This window comes from Brassica napus, chromosome C7 (genome assembly GCF_020379485.1).
Source record: "Brassica napus cultivar Da-Ae chromosome C7, Da-Ae, whole genome shotgun sequence".
In the NCBI taxonomy this organism is placed as follows: domain Eukaryota; kingdom Viridiplantae; phylum Streptophyta; class Magnoliopsida; order Brassicales; family Brassicaceae; genus Brassica; species Brassica napus.
This window is the reverse complement of record NC_063450.1, coordinates 33665750-33689965: the sequence shown is the minus strand read 5'-3', so window position 1 is coordinate 33689965 and position 24216 is coordinate 33665750. Positions and strand designations below refer to the sequence as shown.

Sequence of the window (24216 nt, the reverse complement as noted above, 5' to 3'; positions counted from 1 at the left end):
ATTTGGTTTCCATTCCAGTTAGAAATCTTTTTTCGAATTAATTAAGTATGTAGCTGAGAATTTTAAAGAGGAAAACTGTAGCATTGGTAACTCGCAGGACCCAGTTTGCAATTATTTAAAACAAGATTGGTATTTAAATCCAACTAAAAGAAAGTAAAACAACCAGTGCCACTCCAAGTAGAATGTTGGAGAAATGCAAATTTTAAAGAGGAAAAATAAAAAGATTCCGATAATCCTTCAAACAAATTCCATGGTTACCAACTTGCCAAATCGATACCTTAAGGATCAAATGTGTGTCGAATCTTTTGGACTCAGTGTTGTAGTAGAAGCCTTTCAATCTTACTGGGTAAGATGGAAAGATTGCTCTAAACATCATCATGTATGAGCAATTTGCAAGTTCTATTGATCCGATTTGAGAATGACTCTTCAGATTTAGTCTATATTACTAACAATTTTGTGGATTGTTTCTTCACTTTAGGATAAATATGTTTGACTTTTGCATGACATTTTTGAGAGTGTAAGCTTGTTTCATATCCCCAAGGGCAAAAAATGTTCGTCTGGATTCATTAGCAAACGATGCTAGATCCAAAGGTGTTTTATTTTTCCATGTATGCTAAACATGGTCGGGTGAAGTTGTTTCTTGAAATATTTTTTCTTTTCCGATCAGAACTTGATTTAATTTGGAAGTTGACAAAATACCTATAAACAAATCTGCTCATATGTCGGCCCATCATAACAAAGTGTAACTTTAACAATCAGCGGCACAACCACCACCTCCGAAAAGAAAACACATGACAGAGAAACCCAAGACCCAAATTGGAAGCTATCACCACAACGAAGAAGACATCACTCACCAAAAAAATACCATGAGAAATAAACGGTGAAAGGAAAAAAAAGAGGAGCATGAGAAAAGAACAGATCCAAACATAGACAATCACCGGAGTTAGCCGCCACTTGAGCTTTGTTCAAAACATTTTACCCGCCCTCAAAGCAGATAGCTTATAAGAAGGCTGATGGTTCGTGCAACTCCATCACCCTCTCAACAAATCCCACACCATACCAACACCGACAGTCGAAACCCTCACTAAAATCAGCAAAAACCCAAAAAGAGCGGCAAATCCTGACTTGAATCTTCAACAGACATCCTTGAGAAAGAATCACCAGATCATGTCCTCTCAGGTCCAGATCTGCGTAAAAGTGTTGCTTCCAACCATCAGATCAGTAAATAAAACATCACAAAACCAGAGACTGAAGAACGGGAGCAAAGAAAATGTAAAGAGAAACAACGTTAGGTGATATACTCTCAGCATTTGAACTGCTATATCGTTATGTATAAACTTTAATTCTAAATATATAATACAATTATCCAAAAATATAAGTTTGATACATTGATAAGTAAAAACAACACAATTTGTTATTTTTATTTGCAAGCTGATAAATTATATGTGTGGCATGCAGTGACTGATCCAACTTTAATTTTTAAAAAGGGTTCACAATTTGATTTTAGCCCAACCTCTAAAATATATTAGATAAAACAGAAAAAAAAAATGGTATCAAACAAAGAAAAAAACCAACAGAGCTGCTGAATAAAAAGTGATGCATGGAAAAACACTGAAATATATATATATTTAACCTGTGTCATGTGATCCATTATTTCTTACCGTGAAACCGCCTCTGGTGGCATGAAATTGTTTATGACGAGTAAGTCTCTTTTGCCATTACACAAAATACAAAAAAAAAAACGAAATACTTGTATTATTAAAATTCTGAAATATTAGAGGAAAAAGCATGTTCTTGATCTCTTGGTCTTTAAGGGCTTTATCTTCTTCTTTGCCTTTGGTGGCCTCAAAGCTACCCGGATTGCTGTATCAAACACTGACTTCACATTCTGACAAAGAAAAAAACATAACCTTTTCAGCTTACATAATTGATTATATTTTATTTCAACCTAATGTTAAATATAAATGTACTCATATGAAATCATATACCTGTTGGGTTTTGGAGCTGCATTCTAAGTACCTGACGGCTCCAATCATCTTTCTTAGTTCTTCTCCCTGTTACTCAAATTCATCATACTATTACAGCCACAGTTATGACTTTTTGTAACATATAGACATATATTTGTATTTGTAAAATTAAATATGTTATCGTTATAAGGATACCTGAGCAGTTGTTATAGAAGCTGCTCCTGGATGATCTTTCAAGAACTGCTTGTCATCCCTCAAGTCTGTAATTTTTTTTTTTTGAGAAAGGGCTCAAGTCTGTAATTTTTCTTTTCAACATTACCTCACTAATAAAAATATACTTTAATGAACAAATATTAAAGGCTAAATAAACCAAGGAAAGTGTATCAATAATACTGGGCTATTGATTATTAGCTCATTAATAACCCAAAAGGGCAATGTTAGTTTACTGCATTCTTGTATTTTCCTGTTATCGGGTTTCAATATATAAATGAAAAAGAATATATTAGTATTTATTGGAACTACTAAGCTAGAAAACTTTATCTAGCAGAAAAATAATCGAATGATGAATATCTTAACATTTTGTTTTCACTAGAATTGAATAAAAGGATATACAATATAAATTGATTTCGCATAACCTCAAAGCATATATTAAATATAAAATATTACATATCCACGAAATGTTTCCCTATCATTGGCGGATTTATTTAAGTAATGTTGATGAACTTCTTTATTACCTAATTTGGTTCCGACGAGCACGATAGGGATGGTAGGCGCATAATGTTTCAGCTCCGGCAGCCACTATTATTCAAGAAATTAATATAAATAATCTCGAAGACTCTTTAAAATATTTCACCACAATCATTTCAAAACAGATGCAAATTTTAAAATGCTACCTTTTTGTAAATATTCTCGTAACTAGCTTTGCTAATTAGGGAAAATGCCAATAAAAACACATCTGCTCCTCTGTAACTCAAAGGCCGAAGCCTGTTATAATCCTCCTGCCCTGATAATTACACATTAAAACTAATTATTAATACTAATATATTTACTATTTGTCCATTCATCAGTTTTAGTAAAAAAACTAAAATTTTTATTTTTCTAAAAAAAAACTAAAAAGTTTTAACTATTTACCGGCAGTATCCCAGAGGCCGAGATTGACCGTACTTCCATCGACCACCACGTTCGCACTGAAATTGTCGAAAACTGTCGGAACATAATCCTGTAAATTATATACCTTTTAAATCATTTTTATCCCAAACATATAGAAAAAAATTAAAATACATTTTTGGTAAAATAATTAAAAATACATTTGTTTAGCTTTAGTTTCGGATATACGTCCAGTAGTTTTAAATGAAAATGTTTTTGAACTTATTAAATGAAAATATTCAATTATCACTTTTAAAAATAAAAGATTACACATCATATGATTAGATTGTTTTTTTTGGGTACGTAAACGTAGAAACAAAAACCTTAGGGCATCATCAGAGCAGGATTATCGCGGGTTACAAGAAGGTGGCAGGATCCATTTTTTAAGTTAAAAAAGTAACACAGGAGAGGAAATAAAGATTGATTTTGGTATATTTTTTATACTGTTCGCGGATCCCACTGACACGTGGCGATCCGTGATTAATGGTCTTTTTTAATTTTTTTTTTTTTTTAATCAGCCAAAGAAAAAACAAAAAAATTTGTGCCTATGAAAACGTGCAGGTGATAATCATGGGTTTGTTCTTAAACTGAGTTTCTAAAAATTATTATAATAGTTTATTCAAATTATTTAGTTGTATAACAACGAATGAATGTCAAAGAGACACGTTAGTTTAAAGTCTCTGAACTCATGACAAAAGTCTCTTTTCCCAAAGATGTCTCTCGTTATTTTTCCACTCTCTCTCATGTTATTCATTTTTTTTTAATTATTTTTGAAGAGAGACTCCCTAAAATGTGTTCTAGAGCATCATTATCCCAGAAACTCCGTTTGGAGTTTTTTAATTCTTTTTTTTTTTTACTTTTTCGAATTTAGAAGAAAAAAAAATTAAAAACGAACCAATCGCGGACCGCCACGTGTCAGTGAGATCCGCGAACAGTGTAAAAAACCCTTAAAAACCGACTACTATTTGGTAGTTTTAGTAACCGATTTTTTTTAAAAAAATGGATCTTACGCGGAACCCATACGCTTAAAACCCTCTGGTATCTTTGAATAAAGATGCTCTTTCCATGAATATGCATCAGTACATAACCAGGCTTTGTCAAAACCAAGCGTAAAATCTAAACAGCACGAAAAAATTAAATTACTTAAAAGCCAGTAAAAGTCTTCAAGAGACCAACAGAAAACTGTTAAAATTAAACATCAGTTTGAAGTCTTTATGGAAACAAATTGTTTAAACCTAAACAATAAATTATTTACCGTAGGAAAAGTATTGCTGGTATATGAAATCAGCATACAAGTCTTCCCCACGGCTCCATCTCCGACAGTCACACACTTGACGAATCTTGCTGTGCTCATTTTCTCTTTTATCTTTCTGTTTTTGTTTTTTTTTTGTGTGTGTTTGGTTTCTATGTTCAGAAGAGAAGAGAAGTGGTCGAGGGTTCTTAAGAAGCTTTTTGTGATGATTATAGTTGTTTATTGGTGGAAAGGATGATTACTACTCTTATTGTTAATTTTTATCAGCTTATTTGGTAAAGGAGGAAATTTGAAGCAAAACATACAAAACAAACCGAACTAATACCGAGTCAATTAAGGAACTGTATAGATAAATTGGTTTTATATATCCTCAAATCAAATAAACCAAGTAAGACAAATAAACTCTTACATACATCATAAATTAGAGAGAAACGTTAAAAACATTTTAAAATTATATCTATAAAATAGTTGGATAAATATTATTATAAAGTTATTCAAAAAAATTTTTGGTCTATCTGGTTTTCTGAACCAAGTCGACAGATCAGAATGGTTTTCCACGGAATTGAACCAGATCAAACCGAAAAGTGATACTCTCACCTTTTGCCTCTCTTACTGTTTAAATATATTAACTTACATTAATGACTTAAAAATGATGAGGAATTGAGTATTTCTTTTACTTCAAGTGCAAGATCTTGTGGTCGGCCAAAGTGATGTAGCCGTTTGGTGTTGGTTGTGAGTGGATATTTTTAAGTTTTGGAGAAGGAACTCTCATCTTACTTTCTTGAAGCTTTTTATCTTATATATTTAATCATCTTTAGTTTCTGTTTGTCTTACTTGATCACATATTAACAACTTTGGATATTGATAGGATTGACTTAAATAATACGATTTGGAACCGTGTGCTATAAATTCTATATTTTTATAAGATCTTGTGTTCTACTAATAAGTTTACATATTTTTTCTTCGCTTCTTACTCAGGACTGTTATTACTCTGTAAAAATTCAAAGATACCATTTTTGTAACTTTCAAGCTACCATTTTTATATATGAATGAATAAAGAAATAAAATTCATGTATATATATATATATTTTTTTTTTCTTTTTTCAAAAATATATGAAACTTTATTTTCTGTAATATAATTTGTTTCTGATTTTGTATAGGTAGCTTGGTGTTTTAGTATCCTATGCAAAAACCTATGCAAAATCACGTCAAATGTAGTTATCATTTGAGGGTCTATTGTGTAAAACACAAGTTTTTGGATCGAGTGATATGGACATCCTCAAAATACAAAGTAATTAAGGATATATTCCATTTGCTTGTAAATGTGTTTATTGTAAAACAAAAAATAACTAAAATGGACGACATTTATTAACATAAATTAAAAGTTAAAAAAAAACATAAATTAAAAATGCATATTGTTTTATCAAATTATAATTAAAATTTTGTTAGTAAAAATCCTGCAAAGCGCTGGTGAATCGATAATCTAGTTTCTATTAAATTTGGACGAAAAGATTAGGAACTTTTAGGGATGTTAGAGCATCGGTATCGGGGGCCCTTAGGCCCGTCCCGTAGGTTTAAATGGGTCAATAATAAATGAAAAAGAAATTAAAAGAGAGTGGGACGGGCCTTTAGTAAGGGCTGTTCGAGCTCGTCCCGTAGGCGACGTGGCAGCACGGGAGTGGGCGATGGAATCGGTGTTGTTCGGCTGTTGTTCTCCTCGAGAATTCCGAAATCGAAAAAAAAAAAATCAAAAGCTCGATGGCGATGGCGAAGGCGATGATAAACCCTTGATCTCCAAATCCATCTCTTCAAATCGAAAGCCAACCCTGCGTCTTCTCTCTTTCACTGGATTGGGAGATCTCTTTATCTCCCTTGGCGAGGTCGTAGCTTCCGGCGTCGTTTGATCCCCCGATCCTCCTCCAAAGCTCAATCCACATCGGTTCGCTTCCGTTCCAATAACGACGAGAACCAATCCTCTCCAAAACCTTTGAGAATCGTCCCAACAACAAAAAAAAAGGTTTGTTTTTCAAGTCTGATCTGATTTCAATTTTTTTTTTAGGGTTTTCTCGAAATTCGACGAATAAAATGGTATTTATCCGATGTTGTTTGATAGATTCGATGGCAAAAAGATATAGATTCATTGGTTTGAGAACAATTGTATAGATTCTAGGGTTCGGCAATTTATGATAGTTCGTATAGATTTCAAAAGCTTTCTATGGTTCGATTGTATGATTGTTTCGTTGTAGCTTGTGTGATTGTTTCGTTTTGATTGTATGATTATTTAGTTGGTAAAAAAACATCCTTGTTCGGTTCAAATTTCTATGTTTGATTGTTTAGTATATATTTGAACAACTGTATGATTGTTTCGTATAGATTTCTATGGTTCGAGATCATTTGTTTAACTGGTTTAGAGTTTGATATGTCTGCAAATTCCAATATGTGAAAATAAGCTCATGTCATTTGTATAGATTTGATTCGTATAGACTAATAGTTTAGAGTTTGATTTGTATAGATTTAAATATCTCATGTCATTTGTCTTGATTAGCTTTCTTAAATGTTAGATATATATTTAAGCCACTGATGTTTATAGATTAATGTTTATATTAAATGTTAGATATATATTTAAGCCACTCATGTTTAAAAAGAAAGTTGATAGCTTTTTAGTTGTGTAATAAGTTGGGATTTGACATTTCTTGTTCGGAGTTTGCCATTAAGGCGGTGATGTACTTTGTAATCTTCACTTCCTCCTATTTAAATCTCTTATCTTTTCTCTCTTCTATCATCTCATTAGTCTTTCTCCAAGAAATCTCTTATATTTTCTTACTGTTATGGATCCAAGCAATCTTCGTAGCCAGTCCTCTAGCTACGTAGGACTGCTTCACAGTCAACAGGGTAGCGTTTTCCATGAAAAATTTCCTTATGAAAGTTTTCATTCTAGTGTTAACTTTGGAGAATCACAGACTTTTCCGGCTTTCAATTCACAACAATCTCAAGACGCACCCGTAGAGACACCAGTAAAGACACCAGCAGCCCGTGTTGTAAGACGCAAATGGAATCCAGCAGATGATGAGGTGCTGATCAGTGCGTGGCTTAACACTTCCAAGGATGCTATTGTTGCAAATGAGCAGAGGTCGGAGGCTTTCTGGAAACGGGTTTCTGCTTATTATGCATCAAGTCCTCATGGAAGAGAGGATGGTGTGAGAGAACACGGTTGTTGCAAGAAGAGGTGGCACAGAATCAATGAAGATGTTAACAAGTTCTGTGCCGCATACTCGGCAGCAGAGCGACAAAGGAGAAGTGGTGAGACTGACACTGACGTTCTGAAGAAGGTGCATGACAGTTTCTTCTCTGATCAAGAGCACAAGTTCACACTTGAACATGCTTGGTGTGTGTTGAGGTATGAACAAAAGTGGCTCAGCCTTACCACACCCACGGCGGGTGGCGTTTCGAAGAGGAAGAATGTGGAGATAAATTCCCAAACTTCTACCAACGAAGGCTTCGTTGATGTTGAGAGCAGGCCCGAAGGTGTCAAGGCTGCTAAGGCTAAAAGAAATACGGGTAAAGGGAAGTCCGTGGCTGAGATTGCCACCGTTTGGGAAATGAAGAAGGACGATTTGGTGAGGAAGGAGAGACTGTCGAGGCTAGCAATACTAGACACTCTCCTTGGCAAGACTCAACCATTGAGTGAGGCGGAAGAAGTTGTGAAGAATAAGCTCCTAGCCGAGTTATTCTGAAAAAAATTAAGAAGAAGATGTCTCTTTATGTCTTTAATTTTCTGTATGCTCTATGTTCTTGTTTGGTGTTTGCTCTATGTAGTTCCGGTTTCCTTAAATGGGTTCTTATAAATGAATCATTTTCTTTTAATGTGTTTGCTCTATGTTTGTGTATAGCTCTTTGTTTCTAACTTTATAGCTCTATGTGTATCTAATTTAAATTTCGACAATGTATGCAGGTTAAGTAACTATGGGACATTACAGCTATACGCAGCCATCAGATGACGAGGATTTATTTGGAAACAATGACGACAGTGACTACAGCGAGACGGATGATCTCATACGACGTGACCAAGCTGAGTTAAGCTTGGAATGTAGATCACAAGTTCATGAATTTGAAGAAAGAGAGGAGGTGGCTACATTTTCCGTCAATATGCCTTCACCTATCGTGAGTACAATTAATTGTCGAACGAGCGTTCGGAATAGACAAGTCCATGAACATTTAAAAAATGATTTGATTGAAAATATTTGGGCTAAATTTGGACATCTTACACATAACATATAATTTATAAGTTCATATTTGTATTGGAATAAATGTTTGTGTGTGTGTGTTTTTTTTATTATGATGTTTGGTATTTCTTTTTTTCAACTATGTAATTTTCTTAAGATTTCAATTTTAATATTAAACTTCTCTTTTATATATTTTATTTAAAACTTCTTTTTATATGTTATTCATTATTAAAATAATAAATTAATTAAATAATAACCTAAGGGACCAGAAAAGTCCCACTAATAATCTACCAAATTTTTCAATGTCCTTAGCTTAGGTACCTTAACATATAAACTTAATAAAAAATGCTAAGGGCTTGTGGGTTGAGTCCCACCAATACCGATGCTCTTAAGTAAGTTGGAAGCCGCTCAGCTGTATTACATGCATAGGATTGTTCCTCTGTTTGGAGGCATCGGGTTTCGGGTCGTTCGTACGTTAGCTGTAGGGGATTGTGCTTTTAACTCTCCTTGAGATAAGTTCCATTCACGTGCTGTGACCAAGAGCATGATTATCGGAGGGTTCTTAAGGTGGGTTTCTTACCGGAATATAAGAATCTGACTCTTAACTTTTAACTAAAAAAGCTAAGAACCGGCTCTTAAATAAGAGTTTTAAGAGACGGTTCTTAGTTTTTTTAGTTAAAAGTTAAGAGGCGGGTTCTTATATTCCGCTAAGAACTCCACCCTAAGAACCTCTCAATAATCATGCTCTAAGACCATGATTATTGCATATACCCATATTAAGGGTTCTTATTAATTTTTAATGCATTTAAGTAGGAAAAGTGATTTAAGAGACTAAGATAAGAAACCCCAACATTTAATTGGTTTATTGCAAGGCTCTTAATTAAGGGTTCTTAAAAAATAATTATTAAATTTTTTTATTAAACTTAATTTTTTTGATTAAATAAAATATACTAAATGACAACATTTGAAACATAAATTTTTAAATAAAAACATTCAAACATAGATAAGTAAAATAAACGATAATAATTTGAAAGAAGCATCGGAGTTCAGTTGTTGTCTTCATCACGTCCAAATTTAAGCCATACATGTTCAACCAAATCATCTTTCAGTTGTTGATGCATCTGTCTATCACGAATTCTAGTTCGAAATCTCATCATATTAGCGATATTTGTAGGGATATATGTAGAATACGTGAGATCGACATGTGAACTTCCGTTGTCTTCTCCTTATTGGAACTCCGAAACATCAAATTGAGTGTATCCATCTCATTCGTCTTCTACTATCATATTATGGAGTATGATACATGCTCGCATAATCTTTCCAATTTTGACTTTATCCCAAAAAAGTGCTGGATTTTTAACAATGGCAAAGCGAGCTTGCAAAACTCCAAAAGCACGCTCGACATCCTTTCGGACAGCTTCTTGACGCTGAGCAAATAAAACTGCTTTCGGCCCTTGTGGTATTGGAATAGATTGGATAAAAGTTGCCCATTTCGGATAAATACCATCGGTGAGATAGTAAGTCAAATGATACTCTCTTCCATTGACATAGTAAGTGACTTCCGGAGTATGACCCTTTATTATGTCATCAAAAACAAGTGAGCGATCAAGAACATTGATATCGTTTACGGTACCTGGAGGTCCAAAAAACGCGTGTCATATCCAGAGATCATATGAAGCAACAGCCTCTAAAACGATTGTTGGTTTTTACGAGCCACGAGAATATTGCCATTTCCAAGCAGTGAGACAATTCTTCCACTCCCAATGCATACAATCGATGCTTCCTATCATCCCGGGAAATCCACGATGCTCTCCAACATCAAGTAGACGTTGAAGATGAGTCGATGTTGGTCTTCTTACGTACTCCTCGCCGAATAAATGTATTATTCCTTCCACAAAATGTTCCAGACATTTACGAGTTGTGGATTCACCGAGACGTAAGTATTCATCGACCGTATCAGCTGCAGTACCATATGCCAAGACACGAATAGCTGATGTACACTTTTGGAGTGTAGAGAGACCAAGCCTTCCAAGAGCATCTTCTTTTTGGCGAAAGAATTGAACTTCATTGGAGAGTCGACCGACGATGTGCATGAACAATGGCTTGTTCATTCTAAAACGGCATCGGAAAAAATTTCCAGGATACGTCGGAGTTTCACTGAAATAATCATTCCATAGACGTACATGACCTTCTTCTCGATTTCTTTCGATATAAGCTCGTTTTTTTTTTCTTTTTTTTCCTTGCTTCTTCTGCATCACCATAAGCAATGGTCATATTCTCGAACGTTTGATCAAAATATTGATCAAAGTGTTGATCAAAAGTATCATCTTATGATTCATCAAAAGTATTATGAGAAGAGGATGCCATTGTTTTTGGTTGTTTTTGGTTGGTGAAAAGGAGATAAGAGAACAATGTTTTGTTCGGTGAGATGGAGAAGAAGAAATTGTTTTTGATTGTTTTGTTTGGTGAAAAGGAGATAAGAGAACAATGTTTTGTTCGGTGAGATGGAGAAGATGATTGTTATGCTCGGTGAGATGGAGAAGATGATTGTTATGCTTGGTGAGAATGAGAGAAAGTAATTTTATATATAGAGTGGAGACAATGTTTACACAAATCCGTGATACATATTTCAGACAAAGACAAAAAAATTACATTGGCCCGTGACAAACTGATACACTGATACACACCACAAAAGACATAACGTTCAGACAAGAGTGCACAAGACATTACTATAAACCAAGAGTGCCCGTGACACACTGATACAAAAGAGTGTCCCGTCACCTGAAAACGAAACTGATACAATGATACACACTGACAAAAAGAGTGTCCCGTGACCGTGCAACTTCAACCTCAATACTTTGGCATGCGATGAACACTCTTCGATCTCACCTAAAACATGAAAACAACCATAGAATGAGAACAAGTACTAGATCAAAGCGTTAACAAGAACAAGAAACAGAGATCAAAGCATTAACAAGAACAAGAAACATACATCTAAGCATTAACGAGAACAAGAAACAGAGAGCAAAGCATAAACGAGAACAAGAACCCGAGACAGATTAAACTTAACAAGCACTACCGGTTTTGGCCGTGGAAAAGTCACACCACTTCTGGTCATTTCTCAACTCCTTCCAAGCGTGTTCAAGGGTGAACTTTTTCTTATAGTTGGTGAAGAATATTTCGTGGGCAAGTTTGAGAACATCATTTTCATTTTGTCCACTACTTTTCTCTATGGTTGCTGCCTCGTATGCTCCACAAAACTTTGACACTAAGTCATTGATCCTGTGCCACCTTTGCTTGCAGTGAGATGACTCTCTTTTTTCAGAGCCAGCAAGCTTAGGACTGGCCGCAAAATACGCTGCTATTCTCTTCCAGAAAGCTATGGACCTTTGCTCATTCCCGACAAGGGGATCTTTTCTCATGTTTAACCACGAGCTGATGAGGACTATATCATCTGTAGGCGACCAAGTCCTTCGTTCCTTGCGCCCTGAAGAAGTTTCTTGTTGGAAGTTTATACCTTCGGTAGCTTGAGTGGTAAGAAAAGGAATCGAAGAAGTATCTTGTTGACTTTGAAGAAGATCAACAAAATTTATATTCACATACGGATTAGAATCCATATCTTAAAAAGAAAAGGATAGAAGAGGGATCCTGTTTCATAAATGGAAGAGACCAAGGTCTCTGTTATATAGCAGAGAGAAAGAAGAAGGCATTCATCTCCAACACACAACCAATTGGAGTAGACATTTATCTAACAATAACTTCAATTTATAACTCATCCATCACCTCAATTTATTACGACACACAAACATATTCTAACCCCTAACCAAAAGATTATAACTCATTCATCACAATTCAACCATAAAGAAAGTATTTTTTAAAACTCTTTAATCAAAATTCAACCAGAAAGGAAGTATTTTTTAAAACTCGTTCATCACACTTCACAGTCCATTTTCAATTGTAACCTTAACCAAAACAATGATACTCATTCATGACAATTCAACCACAAATAAAGTCTCTTTTTTAAACTCAATTCATCGGACTTCACATTCGCTTTTCTATCTACCCATCAGTTCGATTTATTGCCAAACACAACCATATTTCAACTCTAACCACCACATTAATTACCCTACCTTCATTTCATCACAGAAGCTTAATCAATTCATTTCAGAGTAGATGAAAGAGGTACACTAACCTGTTTTGCTGTTGTAGTCCTTTGTTGGATTATATTTTCCTCAAGTCTCTTTCCACTGAACAAAGGGGATTTGTTCCATCCATCTCACAACACAAAGACAAAACAAAACAAAGGAATCAATAGACAAAAACAAATAAAAAAATGAACAACTTGCAAGAAACAAATCAATATTGATCGAACACGAGACAAATCAATCTAGACACAGAATCGAACACAACAAACAATCAATCTAGACACAGAAGAAGCACAATCTAAGAAATACATCATTCAGGAACATTAAACATAAACATTACCTTTCGTTTCGAGGAGAGCCACAGTCAGAGATCTCCGTTGCCAGCGAGGAGAGCCACCGTCAGAGAGCTCCGTCGCCGTCGAGGAGAGCCACCGTCAGAGAGCTCCGTCACCGTCGAGCAGAGCCACCTATAGACACAATCGAACCGGCAAACCAAGCAAACTTTCGATCAGTACAATAATAACCATAATCTAAAGACATGCATGGTTGAAGAACTGAACAATACTTTTACCTTTCGATTCGAGGAGACCCACAGAGAGAACCGATCCGTCGCCGTCGAGGAGACCCACGGAGAGGGAGAGAATCAGCGGTCGACGAGACGCGGAGAGAGACACGATCGCCGTTTTCTTCGCCTCTTCGAGAGGTTTCGAGAGAGAGAAAGGAGAAACAGAAAGCCGAACCGATCCGTCGCCGTCGAGGAGACACACGGAGAGGGAGAGAATCATCGGTCGACGACAGCCACCAAGACAGACAGCGCCGTTTCGTCGACGAAACGCGGCGAGAGACACGATCGCCGTTTCCTTCGCCTCTCGGAGAGGTTTCAAGAGAGAGAAATGAGAAACAGGAAGCCCATTCGTTTTCACCCCTCCTCTGTTCTCTCTTCACACAACACGTGTCCAGAAGAACCGCCTCTTCTAACCCCTAATTAAGACACACCTCCTATTTCATTAAGTGTTTTTTTTTTTTAATTTCATTTACCCTTAAGGGACAGCTTAAGAGCCTGCGATATTAATGCTCTAAGCCCTTTAACACAGCTTTCCTCTGCTGAGTTTTGTTTCTCGGGTTTACTAAAGCTTTCGACCGTATTGGAACAGGACACTTGTTCCTATTTCCATGACTAGTACTCTCGGTTGATGGCTGTTCATCAAATCGTGTTGTAAGTCCTTGAAAGTACTCATTGATAGACTTACTGCCTTTCTTCCAGTTTTGAATCTGTTGACGAATATGCTTGACATGAGCTCTACTTGGTTTCGCATAGGTCATGGTGAGGGTTTGCCAGATCTCTGATGCACTTGACGCAGTGGAGAGGATGGGTTGAATCGTGGGCGTGATTGCACCGAGTAAGGAACTGTAAATCAGGCGATCCTGTCTTTTCCAGAGAGTGTAAGCCGGGTTGGTTGTGATACCGTCTTCAGAGGTAATCGTTGCGGAGGGCACGGCGATGGAGCCTTCAATGTAGCCGGCCAAGTCGTAACCATCAAGCAGAGCATGAACCTGTCTGCTCCACATCAGAAAGTTGGAACCGGTGAGATTGGTTACGTTTGTCATATTGACATTGAGAATCGATGAAGTGGCTGATACAGCGATTGTTCCAGTGGTTGTGGTCGGTGAGTTTGTGGTTTCAGACATGATCGGAGAAAGAAAATTTTGAAAAGAAAAGAGGCGGCGCTTGATTAGGTCTATCAAGGCTCTGATACCATATACGATTGGCTGAATGAATATATTATTAAGTATGTAAAACGTATTTATACAGAGCTCCAATGTAGGGCTACTGAGACTTATAAGTATTTACAAAGAGATCCTTTTTGGTATCATCTATTTACTTAACATGCAATGACTCTGAAAGAAGAGTCAAATGGTTTGAGACTTGTGGATGAGAACATTGTGCATAGTACCCTGCAGTTTCCAATCCAAGAAACAAGATACTGAAGCTTATGATAAGAGAATCTGATTTCATTATGATGGCAAACCCCATATGAGTTATATAATGAAGTTCTCAACTTTATTCAAAGTATCAAATCTTTTGCATTACATAAACTTACCATTTCGCATATTACATGCAACAGTCTTAAACTATAACCAAACACACATTTATTTTAAAGCTTAACCGGATACTGAACCGATTTTTTCACATAGTTGGGTAAGAAGCGTTCATGGCAAGACCACATTGTCCGTGTTTAGCCTTGGTATCTTTTTTGATCCTCATGTATCCACGTTCTCCCCATTTTGGTCCCCATGAGTTCTTGAGGATCCAGTACTTTGATCCGTTGCTAGATTTGCCGTATCCAACTACAGCTACCCCGTGATCAAGATGAGTTGAGCACTCTCCGCTGAACACACCGGACGAATAGAATTGGAAACCAGTACCTCCTCCCGCTATTCCAATGCTAACCGGGTGGTGTGCCACTGCCTTCATTAGGGCTTTCTCATCGTTAGCCGGGACATCCTCAAAACCTATGATATGTGTAGAAGAGATATAATTTCAAAGCATGAGCACTAGTATTTTCTTCATTTCAAAAACCAAAGCATGAGCTATAGTATTTAGACATTTGCGTATTTCGATTGGTTTATTTAGTTATGTTTGGTTTTCCTTATAAACAACAATTTTATTTTTTTGATTTTTGTAATTAGTTTTTGTTTATTCGGTTAACTTTTCGGATTATTATATGAATCTTTTTCTACGACTTTTATGAGGGAATTATTAAAGGGAAACCTTTGATAGAAGTTGCTATCTGTTTAGTTTTGTTGATGTTGCAAGTGCCGTCTGTGCTTTTATAAGGATAATTTGATTCAGAGGTTAAGCCGCCAGTAGTCATTGTGTAGTTAAACGCACTATTCATGTAACCGCCCATGCAGCCATCATCGTTTGTGTCGCAGTCGACAAGCTCTTGTTCAGACAAAGAAATGAGTTTCCCTTTCTTTATCTGTGCTACTCCTTCTATAGCCGCAACAGCTGAAAACGCCCAACAAGATCCTACGCAAAACATTCACTCGTTAGTTCACAATCCAAGCAACTAACTATTTGGTGATCCGATCTGATCAGGTCATATATTTCCCTTTTGTGTTGGGTTTGAGCATCCATAAACGGAATCTTACAGTTCCTTTTAAAATTCTCGGTTCAAATCAGTTTCGGTTTTAGAGAATCTACTAAAATGTTCAAAATATTTTTCTATCAAAATTTAATATATTAAATATATTTTCGTTTTGTATACAGTATAACTATACAGGGACTTGTAATTAATTTTGATTTATTTGGATCGGTTTAGTTACACTAGACTTCTTTGTTCGGGTTATATTCTGTATATATTAAGAGATTAAATCGTTCGGGATAAGGAACCCTGATTGTTCGATTATCCCGGTTCAAAATTTAGCTTGGTTTAGTTTATACATATGCAAACGAATAAAGCTTCGGAATTATATTACCGCATGAGCCTTGATCCTTGATAGGAGTCACAGCTCCTTTCTTCCTCCAATCAACAGAAATCGGCAAAGCATCAGAAGAAACGTGTTGGTACCTAAACGACGTAGGTTTCGTTCGACTAGACAACACCGAGTTTCCTTTGTAACCAGTGTACATAGAACGGAATTCTTCGTTGGTTAGATCAGCAAACTGGTTCACCGCGAGTTTAAACGTTAGTCCGTATTGAACTTCATTTAAGCGTTCAATGCTTTCCACGTTGCGTTTGAACACAACGTAGCGGTTGTTTTTCTCGTTCGCATCTGCGTAAACACGGCCGTGTTCGGTCATCCACGCGGCATGTCTCTTTTGCATGGTGACTTCATCGAGTGGACGAGAAAGAGTGGTCGATAAACTGAATGATGAAACTAGAGAGACAATGAGAAAGATTTGGATCTGTGTTAAAGCCATTTGGTTTAGAGAAGTTGAAGGATATTGATACTAATTTGTTACTCCAAAAGGTTTTGGAATTGGGGTTTTATAGTGAAAAGGTTTATGTTATTGGTAATGTACCCATGAAGTGATTAGGACAAAGTATTTTAAGTTTACACGTAATGACATCTTTTACATCCATATATACATAACCAGATCGATCATGCATGGCTTGTTAAGTTTATTTATGGTTGTTAAGTATTTTTTCTACATCAAAGATCAAACTGAGATAAACTCATCCTCTTCACTTTCAGTTTGGCTGCATTTTTCGTTACAGCTGCGGTTTAAGTTTGTAAACAAATACATTTAATAACTAGAAAGTTGAACTTATTAGACTTTAATCTCTCTAGGCTTATGATATTCGAACTTTGAAATCGAAACTGGTTTTCGTTTTGGACAAATATATTTATTTACTTGAAACGGAAAGTTGAAAATTAAGAATGACATGTGGAACAAAAAAACTGCAAATATAATCTGAAAACATATTTGTTTGAAACTAACAATTTTCAGCTACTCAATGTATGTATGAAAAAACGTAATTCATTTGGTTTTCACATGTTAAATATACTTCTAATGCATCAAAATTAGTAATCTCATCAAAACATGGAATCTCCTTTTGTCTTTTAATTAATTAACTAGACTCTGACCTGTGCGCCAGTGCGGGTATGAATTTCTGGATTTTGATTATTTATTCAACTAAGTGATGTATTTGTAATATTTAATGTATTATATCCACTAATTAAATAATTTTTTTGGCGTCTTAAACCATTTATTTATGACGAATATTCGATATCATATAAACAAATTGAACATATACACGTAATTAGAGAATTGTATACGATATATAAAAATAATGGTTATGAATGTAAAATATGAAGAAATATTATATTATGACTTAGTATGGCATAAAAGATTATAAATTAGTTATACATATTTAAAGAAAATACAATGATTTTTAAACTTATATGAAAAATTAAACATATAAAAACGGCCGATGAATTGGTCATAAAATTGTAAATAATTGTAGATATTTTATTAATAATAAATTATTTATAGTCTTTGTTTTGAGTCAAGATAATTATTAAATGTCCATAACACTAATATGTTAAAAGGTCTTATAAGGAAAGCCCATGTTGTAACCGTTTTTTTTTCGGGAAGTGTAACAAAATTTTTTTTTCTTTAACTCTTTGTTTTGTGTAAAATTTTTTTTGTCTTTGTTTTGTTTAAGGTCTAGAAATTAATGTCCATAACATTAATACGTTAAAAAAAAATTACTTGGTTGGTTTTGGTTAAATGACATTAAGTTTCGAAGTTGTACTTAATTAACCATTACATATTCACGTCTGGAAGTTGATTTAATGACATTAGGTTTAAATTTGATTAAGAAAAATTCATTAATTTAACTGGAAAAAAAGACAAGCATTAAAATAGGTAGTTTAATTTAATTCTCAGTGGCATGGAAGTGTAATTAAGTTAGAAAACTTATGAGTATTTTTTAATGGGTACTTCTCTTTTAATAATATAGATTAATTTAATTTAAATTCAAGAATTAGATTTCCTTTATTCATAAGAGAACCATCCGTGCAAGTTAAAAGCTTAAAACAAAGGGAAAAAAGATTCGACAAATTAATTTCGAATCTAGTCACTCACAACAAAAGTGAACTTCATTGCACTAAGTATCTGTAGATAAATCTAAACCATTTGCCAAAAAGTTTCCTGTTCAATGATGTTCCCATGCACCAATTTCATCTATTCGAATTTCTTTGAACTTTTCCATTTTGTCTATAAAATACAATATAATTGGTAATAAGTTTTAGTTAGGGACAATAGAAGTAAAATTATAAATCGGGCGCTAACAAGGATGTTTACGGAATATCATTTTTGGACATAAATCCATATTATAATTGGCCAAAGTGAGAACGATGTCTAAACGACTAAATAAAAAAAGATACATATGTGGAACTATCATTAATAATAAAAAGATACATATGTCCATAAATTAAAAAAAAATGTTTTACTGAGTAATATAATTATTATCAGACAAAATTTAGCTATCATCAAAAAAATTTCGTAATTTTTACATACAAGAAATGATTTAAATTGTTGTTTCCAAAATAGAAATCAACTAAACTTAACTGTTTTGATGTCATGAAATGTATCAAACTTTTTCCTAACTTTCAACAGGAAAATTTGAACTACATGCCAGCATAAAAATTTTCTGTAAATCAACTTAATTTACTTGCTAAGGAGGATTAGAAGTCAAATTGTAACGGCAATAAGAATAGTGATAAGTGAACATCCCAAAATTAAAGCTTTGGGCTGAACACCTTCCACTGAATCATTTTGGAGATATGTTAAGAGCACCTTCGATAGGGTTGTACACATACATATATGTGTACGTATATTTTTATACTAGTATTTAATTGTGGAGTTCTTAATTTTATGGGAAATCCAATCCAAAATTTTCTAAAACATTTGGGTTGGGTTTCTTATAAAATTAAAGGTCCAGAATTAAATATTAATATTAATATATATACAAATATATGTTATATGTTTTAGAATTTCAATGGGTAGAACCCCATTGTAAATGCTTATCCAATAGCAAGATATGTATTTTAAAGCCCATGAAATTTATGAAGCCTAAACCAAATAATACTATATAAATTCTATTATGATAAAGATTAGATGATTTAGATATACTAGGTAATTATCCGCGCTACGCTGCGGATCCGTGGTGTTTTTTGTTATCATATTTTTATAAAATAAATTTTTTAAATAAATATTTTCAATGAAATATCAATATAATTAGCCAGCATAGTTCATCTACTATCTATTTTATTGGACTGACAAATGAGTTTGGGTACCTTTTCACATTTTGCTTCTCAACTTTGGATCCAGCCATACTTAGACCTTCTTATAACCATTTTCCTTTCATTATTTATTTATAATGTTGTCTCTCTACTTCTAAGACAAGACGATTCATCTTCCCTCATACTTAGACCTTTTATTTTATTTTTGTTTGGTTTTCTAGAGGTTGTCGCCCTAGCCTCCACCTTTCTTCCACCATTTTCCAAATTGTTATTTTATTCTTTGTGGCATTGATTCTTAGCTATTGTAAATTCCATTGCCAAACATTGCTAACGTTATTAATTATCTTTATATTCAATTGTGTTTGCACAATCAGGGACATAGAGATATATTTGTAAGAAAGATGTAGTACTACTCTAGATACTGTAAAAACTGAATTAAAATAGTCATTCTTGTCAAACTATAGTCATCCAGATGTGATTCCTGTAACGAAGAAGACAAGTTAAAGTTCAAACTGTGGAAGAAGAGATAGCAAGAAGCATAACAACAAGTAAAAAAAGAAATCTTGTTATGATCCAATGAAGCAAATAAAATATAGATGAGAAGAACATTGGCTAATTGTTGGATAGAAGGTAACAGAGGATCCTTCCCTATATTAAATGAGCAACAAATGGGATGATCCCATTCACGGCTAGCCACCCGGATGAGGCTCACGTCCTCCTCCCCTCGCCATTAGAGTTACAACTGTTTCAGTTTCTTAAAGTTAAATCTTGCAAGTTGCAACAGTTATGAAAAGCTGAAGTTTAATGACAAAAACAATCAGATTGGTTAGTATACTTGAACTTGAACCAAACACTCACGTTTTATCACGTTTTACCTTGTTGAATAACTCTTCCAGAGAACTATCATCTTCTTCTGAATCTGGCCAGCAAAAGATAGAAGAAGAAGGATGATGGTCCGGCAAATATAGAACATTATCCTAAATTCATGTATGCGTGAGAAGTAGAATCGTCCAAGAATTAAACCTTGCGTGGTCTATGAAACCGCAAAGTATTGAATATAGTGTCTCAATTTTGCCGACGTGTAAACTTATGTAGATATGTAAATAAAATGTTTTTACTGGTTTTTATTGACATGTCAATCTCTTATGCTCTTAAAAATCTGATGTGTATTTTTTGGAGAGAGCCTTGTGCTATTATTATGTTGATGTTATAAAATTTAAATAAATTTTATTTCTAATTGAGATAGGTCTACTTCTTGTTACATATAATTCTCATGTAAGTTATTAAAACACAACACAAAAATATATTTATATTCTCCAATTTTACAAATCACTAATTTGGACTGTCTGGGTCATGTAGAAATAGGCATCTAGATTTCATGTGGCGTAGGGATGTTCCAAAGAAGAAAAGATAAGCCAGGAGAGACACCTTTTTAGAGTGCGATCATACCTAAACATATTTGGAAGAGAATTGTATCAGGAAGGGTGACATCCCCCTAAATATTTGCTTTGCGCCTGATACTTAGGTTCATCTCTATAGTGAATGGTTAAATTCATTCCACTCTTTTTTTTTATCATCAACCTAAATAGATTCTATGAAATCTTTGCAAACCAAACTGGTAACTCTGCATCTATATGAACAACAACAGACATTTGTTTCCTCGCATTCTGCGCCAAACTGTCTGTCTTTGTATTCACTCCACTCTTTATAACCAACCAAAGTGTCATGTAGGATTAACTAAAAAAGACGATAAAATTAAAAAAAAAATGATAAACAGCTGAAAAAATAACACTGATATTAACGCCGTCTGCAAAACTTCAAATTCTAAAAGCCTAAAGTCTAAAACAATAAACCCTAAATCTTAAACCCTAAAGTGAAAACTCTAAACCATAAACCCTAATCCTAAAATCTAAACCCTAAAGCCTAAACTCAAAACTCTAAACCATAGACCTTAAATCCTGAAATCTAAACTCAAAACTCTAAACCATAAACCCAAAACTCTAAACCATAAACCCTAAATCCTATAATCTAAACCCTAAATCCTAATCCCTAAACCCTAAACTCTAAATCCTAAACCCATCACTTGTTTAGGGTTCAGGTTTACGGTTTAGAGTTTTGGTTTTAAGATTTAGAGTTTTGGGTTTAGGCTTTAGGATTTAGAGTTTTGGGTTTAGGATTTAGGATTTAGAGTTTATATTTTAGGATTTAGGGTCTATGATGTAGAGTTTTGGGTTTAGGTTTTAGGCTTTAGGGTTTAGATTTCAGGATTTAGGGGTTATTGTTTAAAGTTTTGGGTTTAGGGTTTAAGATTTTTGGTTTAGATTTTATAAGTTTTATGGTTTAGAATTTAGGGTTTTCTAGATTTAGGGTTTTCTAGATTTAGGGTTTATGGTTTTAGACTTTGGGTTCTTAGAGTTTTGCAAACAACGTTAATATCGGTGTTATTTTTTTTTAGCTATTTATCTTTTATAATTTTATTGTCTTTTTCAATTAATCATACATGACACTTTGGTTTGTTATAAAGAGTGGAATGACATTACAGCCATAAAAAGAGTATAATATCAACTTACCAATGCACTTTAGTTGGTTATAAACATAAATGATACAAAAAGAGTATAATATCAAGTATGTGTATGTTGTCAAAAAAATAAAAATAAATCAAGTATGTGTATTTAATTAGTTTTTAATGGTTTTAGAGCCAAATTCCTGAATATAAATTTGGTGTTATTCATTTGGTTCGAAAAATCAGGTTTATTCAAGTTGAATGAGCCAAATGTTGTTTAAAAATTATCAAATCAAATACTATATAATATAGATGAATTTATTGAATCAATAATTAATTTTTGTTAGAATTTGAATCGTTATCTTTAAGAATACGTTTTTCATTGAATCGTCAAATTAAAATCTCATGTTGAAAATTTTCTTTTCTCATGGTACTGGATTTATATGAGTAATATAAACAAAATAATTCAACATCAACTGTTCAGTAAAAGAATTCAAGGATCGATCCTAAAATGAACGTTATTTCCAATAAATTAAATTAAACAATCTTAGAAATATTTTGTATGCTACTCTATTGTTAACAAAGGAGAAAAAGAGAGAAAAAGGTGGTAAAAAATAGAAACCTCTGCTATAATTAAGCTTTAATAAACTTAGCATTCTTATATTCAAAACCTATTGAAACTAATTTTAAATTAACAAACAAACGACTTACTTAGTTCTAGTCTAAAAATAACAATCGGGTTTCTAATATAAAACAAACTCGGTGCTCCACGAGAATAGTTGTCCTCTTCTCAAACATAACTCAACTTACCGTTTGAAACTAAACTATTATAAAGAGAAATCAAAAAGAAGAAAAGACCACCAAACAAAACACAAAACAAAGAAAAAAATATTTTAACAAAAATGGCTGCCAAAGCAATCGTCTTCTCTCTCTTTATCGTCTCCACCGTGTGTTTGTCCTCTCTCGCCGGTTTTACTGCCGCAGATGCTGATGATTTTGACATTTTCCAGATTCAGGGATCAGTTTACTGTGACACTTGCCGTGTCCAGTTCGTTACCCGTCTCAGCCAATTCCTCGAAGGTAAATTAAACAATTTATCATGCATGAATGTGTGAATATATTTGAGCCTGTAATAAAAAAAATAGCACATCAAACATACGTTTCATAAAAACATTGCATAACGAAACAGTTTGGGACGAGTATGTGTTTGCGCACTCTATCTTGCATGTTATAATTAAGAATGCATGCAACGTCTTACAATAATATATCGGTTTCTGAATCCGAATGACTTGATGCAGTTTGCAAATATTTTTGAGTACGTAGCCCGACCACAGTTTAAAACTAAATCAATCTCATATTATGTTCAAACATTTAAGTAGTATTTAATTTGGTTTAACATTTTTTTCGTGTTTGTGAAGGGGCGAAAGTGAAGTTGGAGTGCAGAAGCAGAACAAACGGAACCCTAACGTTGACCAAAGAAGCCGTTACCGACAAATCAGGAAGCTACAAGATTGAAGTAACCGGTGACCACGAAGAAGAAGTTTGCGAGCTCGTGTTGGTCCAATCACCGGACAGTGGTTGCAGTGATGTCAGCAAAGAGGCTTATTTACGTAACGCCGCTAAGATCAGTTTAACGGCGAACGACGGAATCGTCTCTCACGAGACACGTATCGTTAACCCACTCGGTTTCATGGTTAAGACCCCGTTAGCTGATTGTCCCGCTGCTTTCAAGGAACTCGGTATTGTCCCTGACGTCATTTTCTAAGCGAATAAACAAAATATATGACGTGAGAGATTTTTATTTTGTATTTGCTTCATCTTCAAGGGGTTTTCACCAAGTTTAACGATTATTTATTATTATGAATTAATATCCTCCTGATTTGTTGATGTTAATTTCTCGATTTTTGTTTTGTTTAATTTGAATGGTACCTTGTTGTTCTATTGAAAAAAAGATGTGGCTATTTTTGGGCATTCAATGCTGAAGAAACTATCTATTATTAAATTATTAAGGGTCTCATTGGAGTTGTGGCTGTCAAAGTGTCGATACTTTGTGGGATTAAACAGTTTCTAAAGTTCATTTTTCACCAATCAAGCTTTTTTGAAAAATATTGATTCTAAAGTTCTCAAAGCCCTTTCTTATTTTTCTTTTTTTTTACACTAGTTTTTCTACGACCACTTCTACGTGACTTTGAGAATATAAAAAAACATTTTTATCATAAAA

General features: G+C 34.3%; 5 protein-coding genes across 6 annotated transcripts; 2 read left to right on the top strand and 3 right to left on the bottom strand.

The window, feature by feature from the left end:
• Positions 1-694: 694 nt before the first annotated feature.
• Positions 695-4771, bottom strand: LOC106436371 (rac-like GTP-binding protein ARAC2). 2 transcript variants are annotated; one of them, XM_022707978.2, is made up of 9 exons: positions 4369-4771; positions 4137-4229; positions 3099-3186; positions 2861-2970; positions 2702-2765; positions 2163-2227; positions 1989-2054; positions 1662-1888; positions 695-1187 (listed from the first exon to the last, which is right to left on the bottom strand). In XM_022707978.2, the coding sequence occupies exons 1-8, from the start codon at positions 4465-4467 to the stop codon at positions 1775-1777; spliced, it is 699 nt and encodes a 232-aa protein (XP_022563699.1). In that variant the 5' UTR covers positions 4468-4771; the 3' UTR covers positions 695-1187; positions 1662-1774. The 2 variants fall into 2 exon arrangements, with proteins under 2 accessions (XP_022563699.1, XP_013732785.1); XM_013877331.3 differs by lacking the exon at positions 4137-4229 and having other exon boundaries at positions 4369-4746.
• A 2422-nt stretch (positions 4772-7193) lies between these two features.
• LOC106436365 (glutathione S-transferase T3-like) lies at positions 7194-8099 on the top strand. The gene has a single exon (XM_013877325.1). It carries the CDS (start codon positions 7194-7196, stop codon positions 8097-8099), a length of 906 nt encoding a protein of 301 aa, XP_013732779.1.
• A 3554-nt stretch (positions 8100-11653) lies between these two features.
• Positions 11654-12205, bottom strand: LOC125590562 (glutathione S-transferase T3-like). Its single transcript, XM_048764170.1, has one exon. It carries the CDS (start codon positions 12203-12205, stop codon positions 11654-11656), a length of 552 nt encoding a protein of 183 aa, XP_048620127.1.
• Positions 12206-14773: 2568 nt separating this feature from the next.
• On the bottom strand, positions 14774-16704 carry LOC106436362 (senescence-specific cysteine protease SAG12-like). Its single transcript, NM_001315573.1, has 3 exons — positions 16217-16704; positions 15507-15767; positions 14774-15247 (listed from the first exon to the last, which is right to left on the bottom strand). The coding sequence occupies exons 1-3, from the start codon at positions 16659-16661 to the stop codon at positions 14922-14924; spliced, it is 1032 nt and encodes a 343-aa protein (NP_001302502.1). The 5' UTR covers positions 16662-16704; the 3' UTR covers positions 14774-14921.
• Positions 16705-22766: 6062 nt separating this feature from the next.
• Positions 22767-23930, top strand: LOC106436368 (pollen-specific protein-like At4g18596). The gene is made up of 2 exons (XM_013877327.3): positions 22767-23075; positions 23414-23930. The coding sequence occupies exons 1-2, from the start codon at positions 22898-22900 to the stop codon at positions 23758-23760; spliced, it is 525 nt and encodes a 174-aa protein (XP_013732781.1). The 5' UTR covers positions 22767-22897; the 3' UTR covers positions 23761-23930.
• The last annotated feature ends 286 nt before the right edge of the window (positions 23931-24216 follow it).

What these genes read in the sequence shown, in the direction of transcription:
- LOC106436362 (NM_001315573.1), bottom strand. Translation starts at nt 16,661, where the DNA reads ATGGCTTTAACACAGATCCAAATCTTTCTCATTGTCTCTCTAGTTTCA. An exon ending in CAAGGATCAAGGCTCATGCG is followed by an intron (nt 15,768 to 16,216) that starts GTAATATAATTC and finishes TGTTTTGCGTAG; the next exon opens with GATCTTGTTGGGCGTTTTCA. An exon ending in GATAGCAACTTCTATCAAAG is followed by an intron (nt 15,248 to 15,506) that starts GTTTCCCTTTAA and finishes CACATATCATAG; the next exon opens with GTTTTGAGGATGTCCCGGCT.
- LOC106436368 (XM_013877327.3), top strand. Translation starts at nt 22,898, where the DNA reads ATGGCTGCCAAAGCAATCGTCTTCTCTCTCTTTATCGTCTCCACCGTG. An exon ending in TCTCAGCCAATTCCTCGAAG is followed by an intron (nt 23,076 to 23,413) that starts GTAAATTAAACA and finishes GTGTTTGTGAAG; the next exon opens with GGGCGAAAGTGAAGTTGGAG.
- LOC106436371 (XM_022707978.2), bottom strand. Translation starts at nt 4,467, where the DNA reads ATGAGCACAGCAAGATTCGTCAAGTGTGTGACTGTCGGAGATGGAGCC. An exon ending in CCAGCAATACTTTTCCTACG is followed by an intron (nt 4,230 to 4,368) that starts GTAAATAATTTA and finishes CGTGCTGTTTAG; the next exon opens with ATTTTACGCTTGGTTTTGAC. An exon ending in ACGAGAATATTTACAAAAAG is followed by an intron (nt 2,766 to 2,860) that starts GTAGCATTTTAA and finishes CTTGAATAATAG; the next exon opens with TGGCTGCCGGAGCTGAAACA.
- LOC125590562 (XM_048764170.1), bottom strand. Translation starts at nt 12,205, where the DNA reads ATGGATTCTAATCCGTATGTGAATATAAATTTTGTTGATCTTCTTCAA.
- LOC106436365 (XM_013877325.1), top strand. Translation starts at nt 7,194, where the DNA reads ATGGATCCAAGCAATCTTCGTAGCCAGTCCTCTAGCTACGTAGGACTG.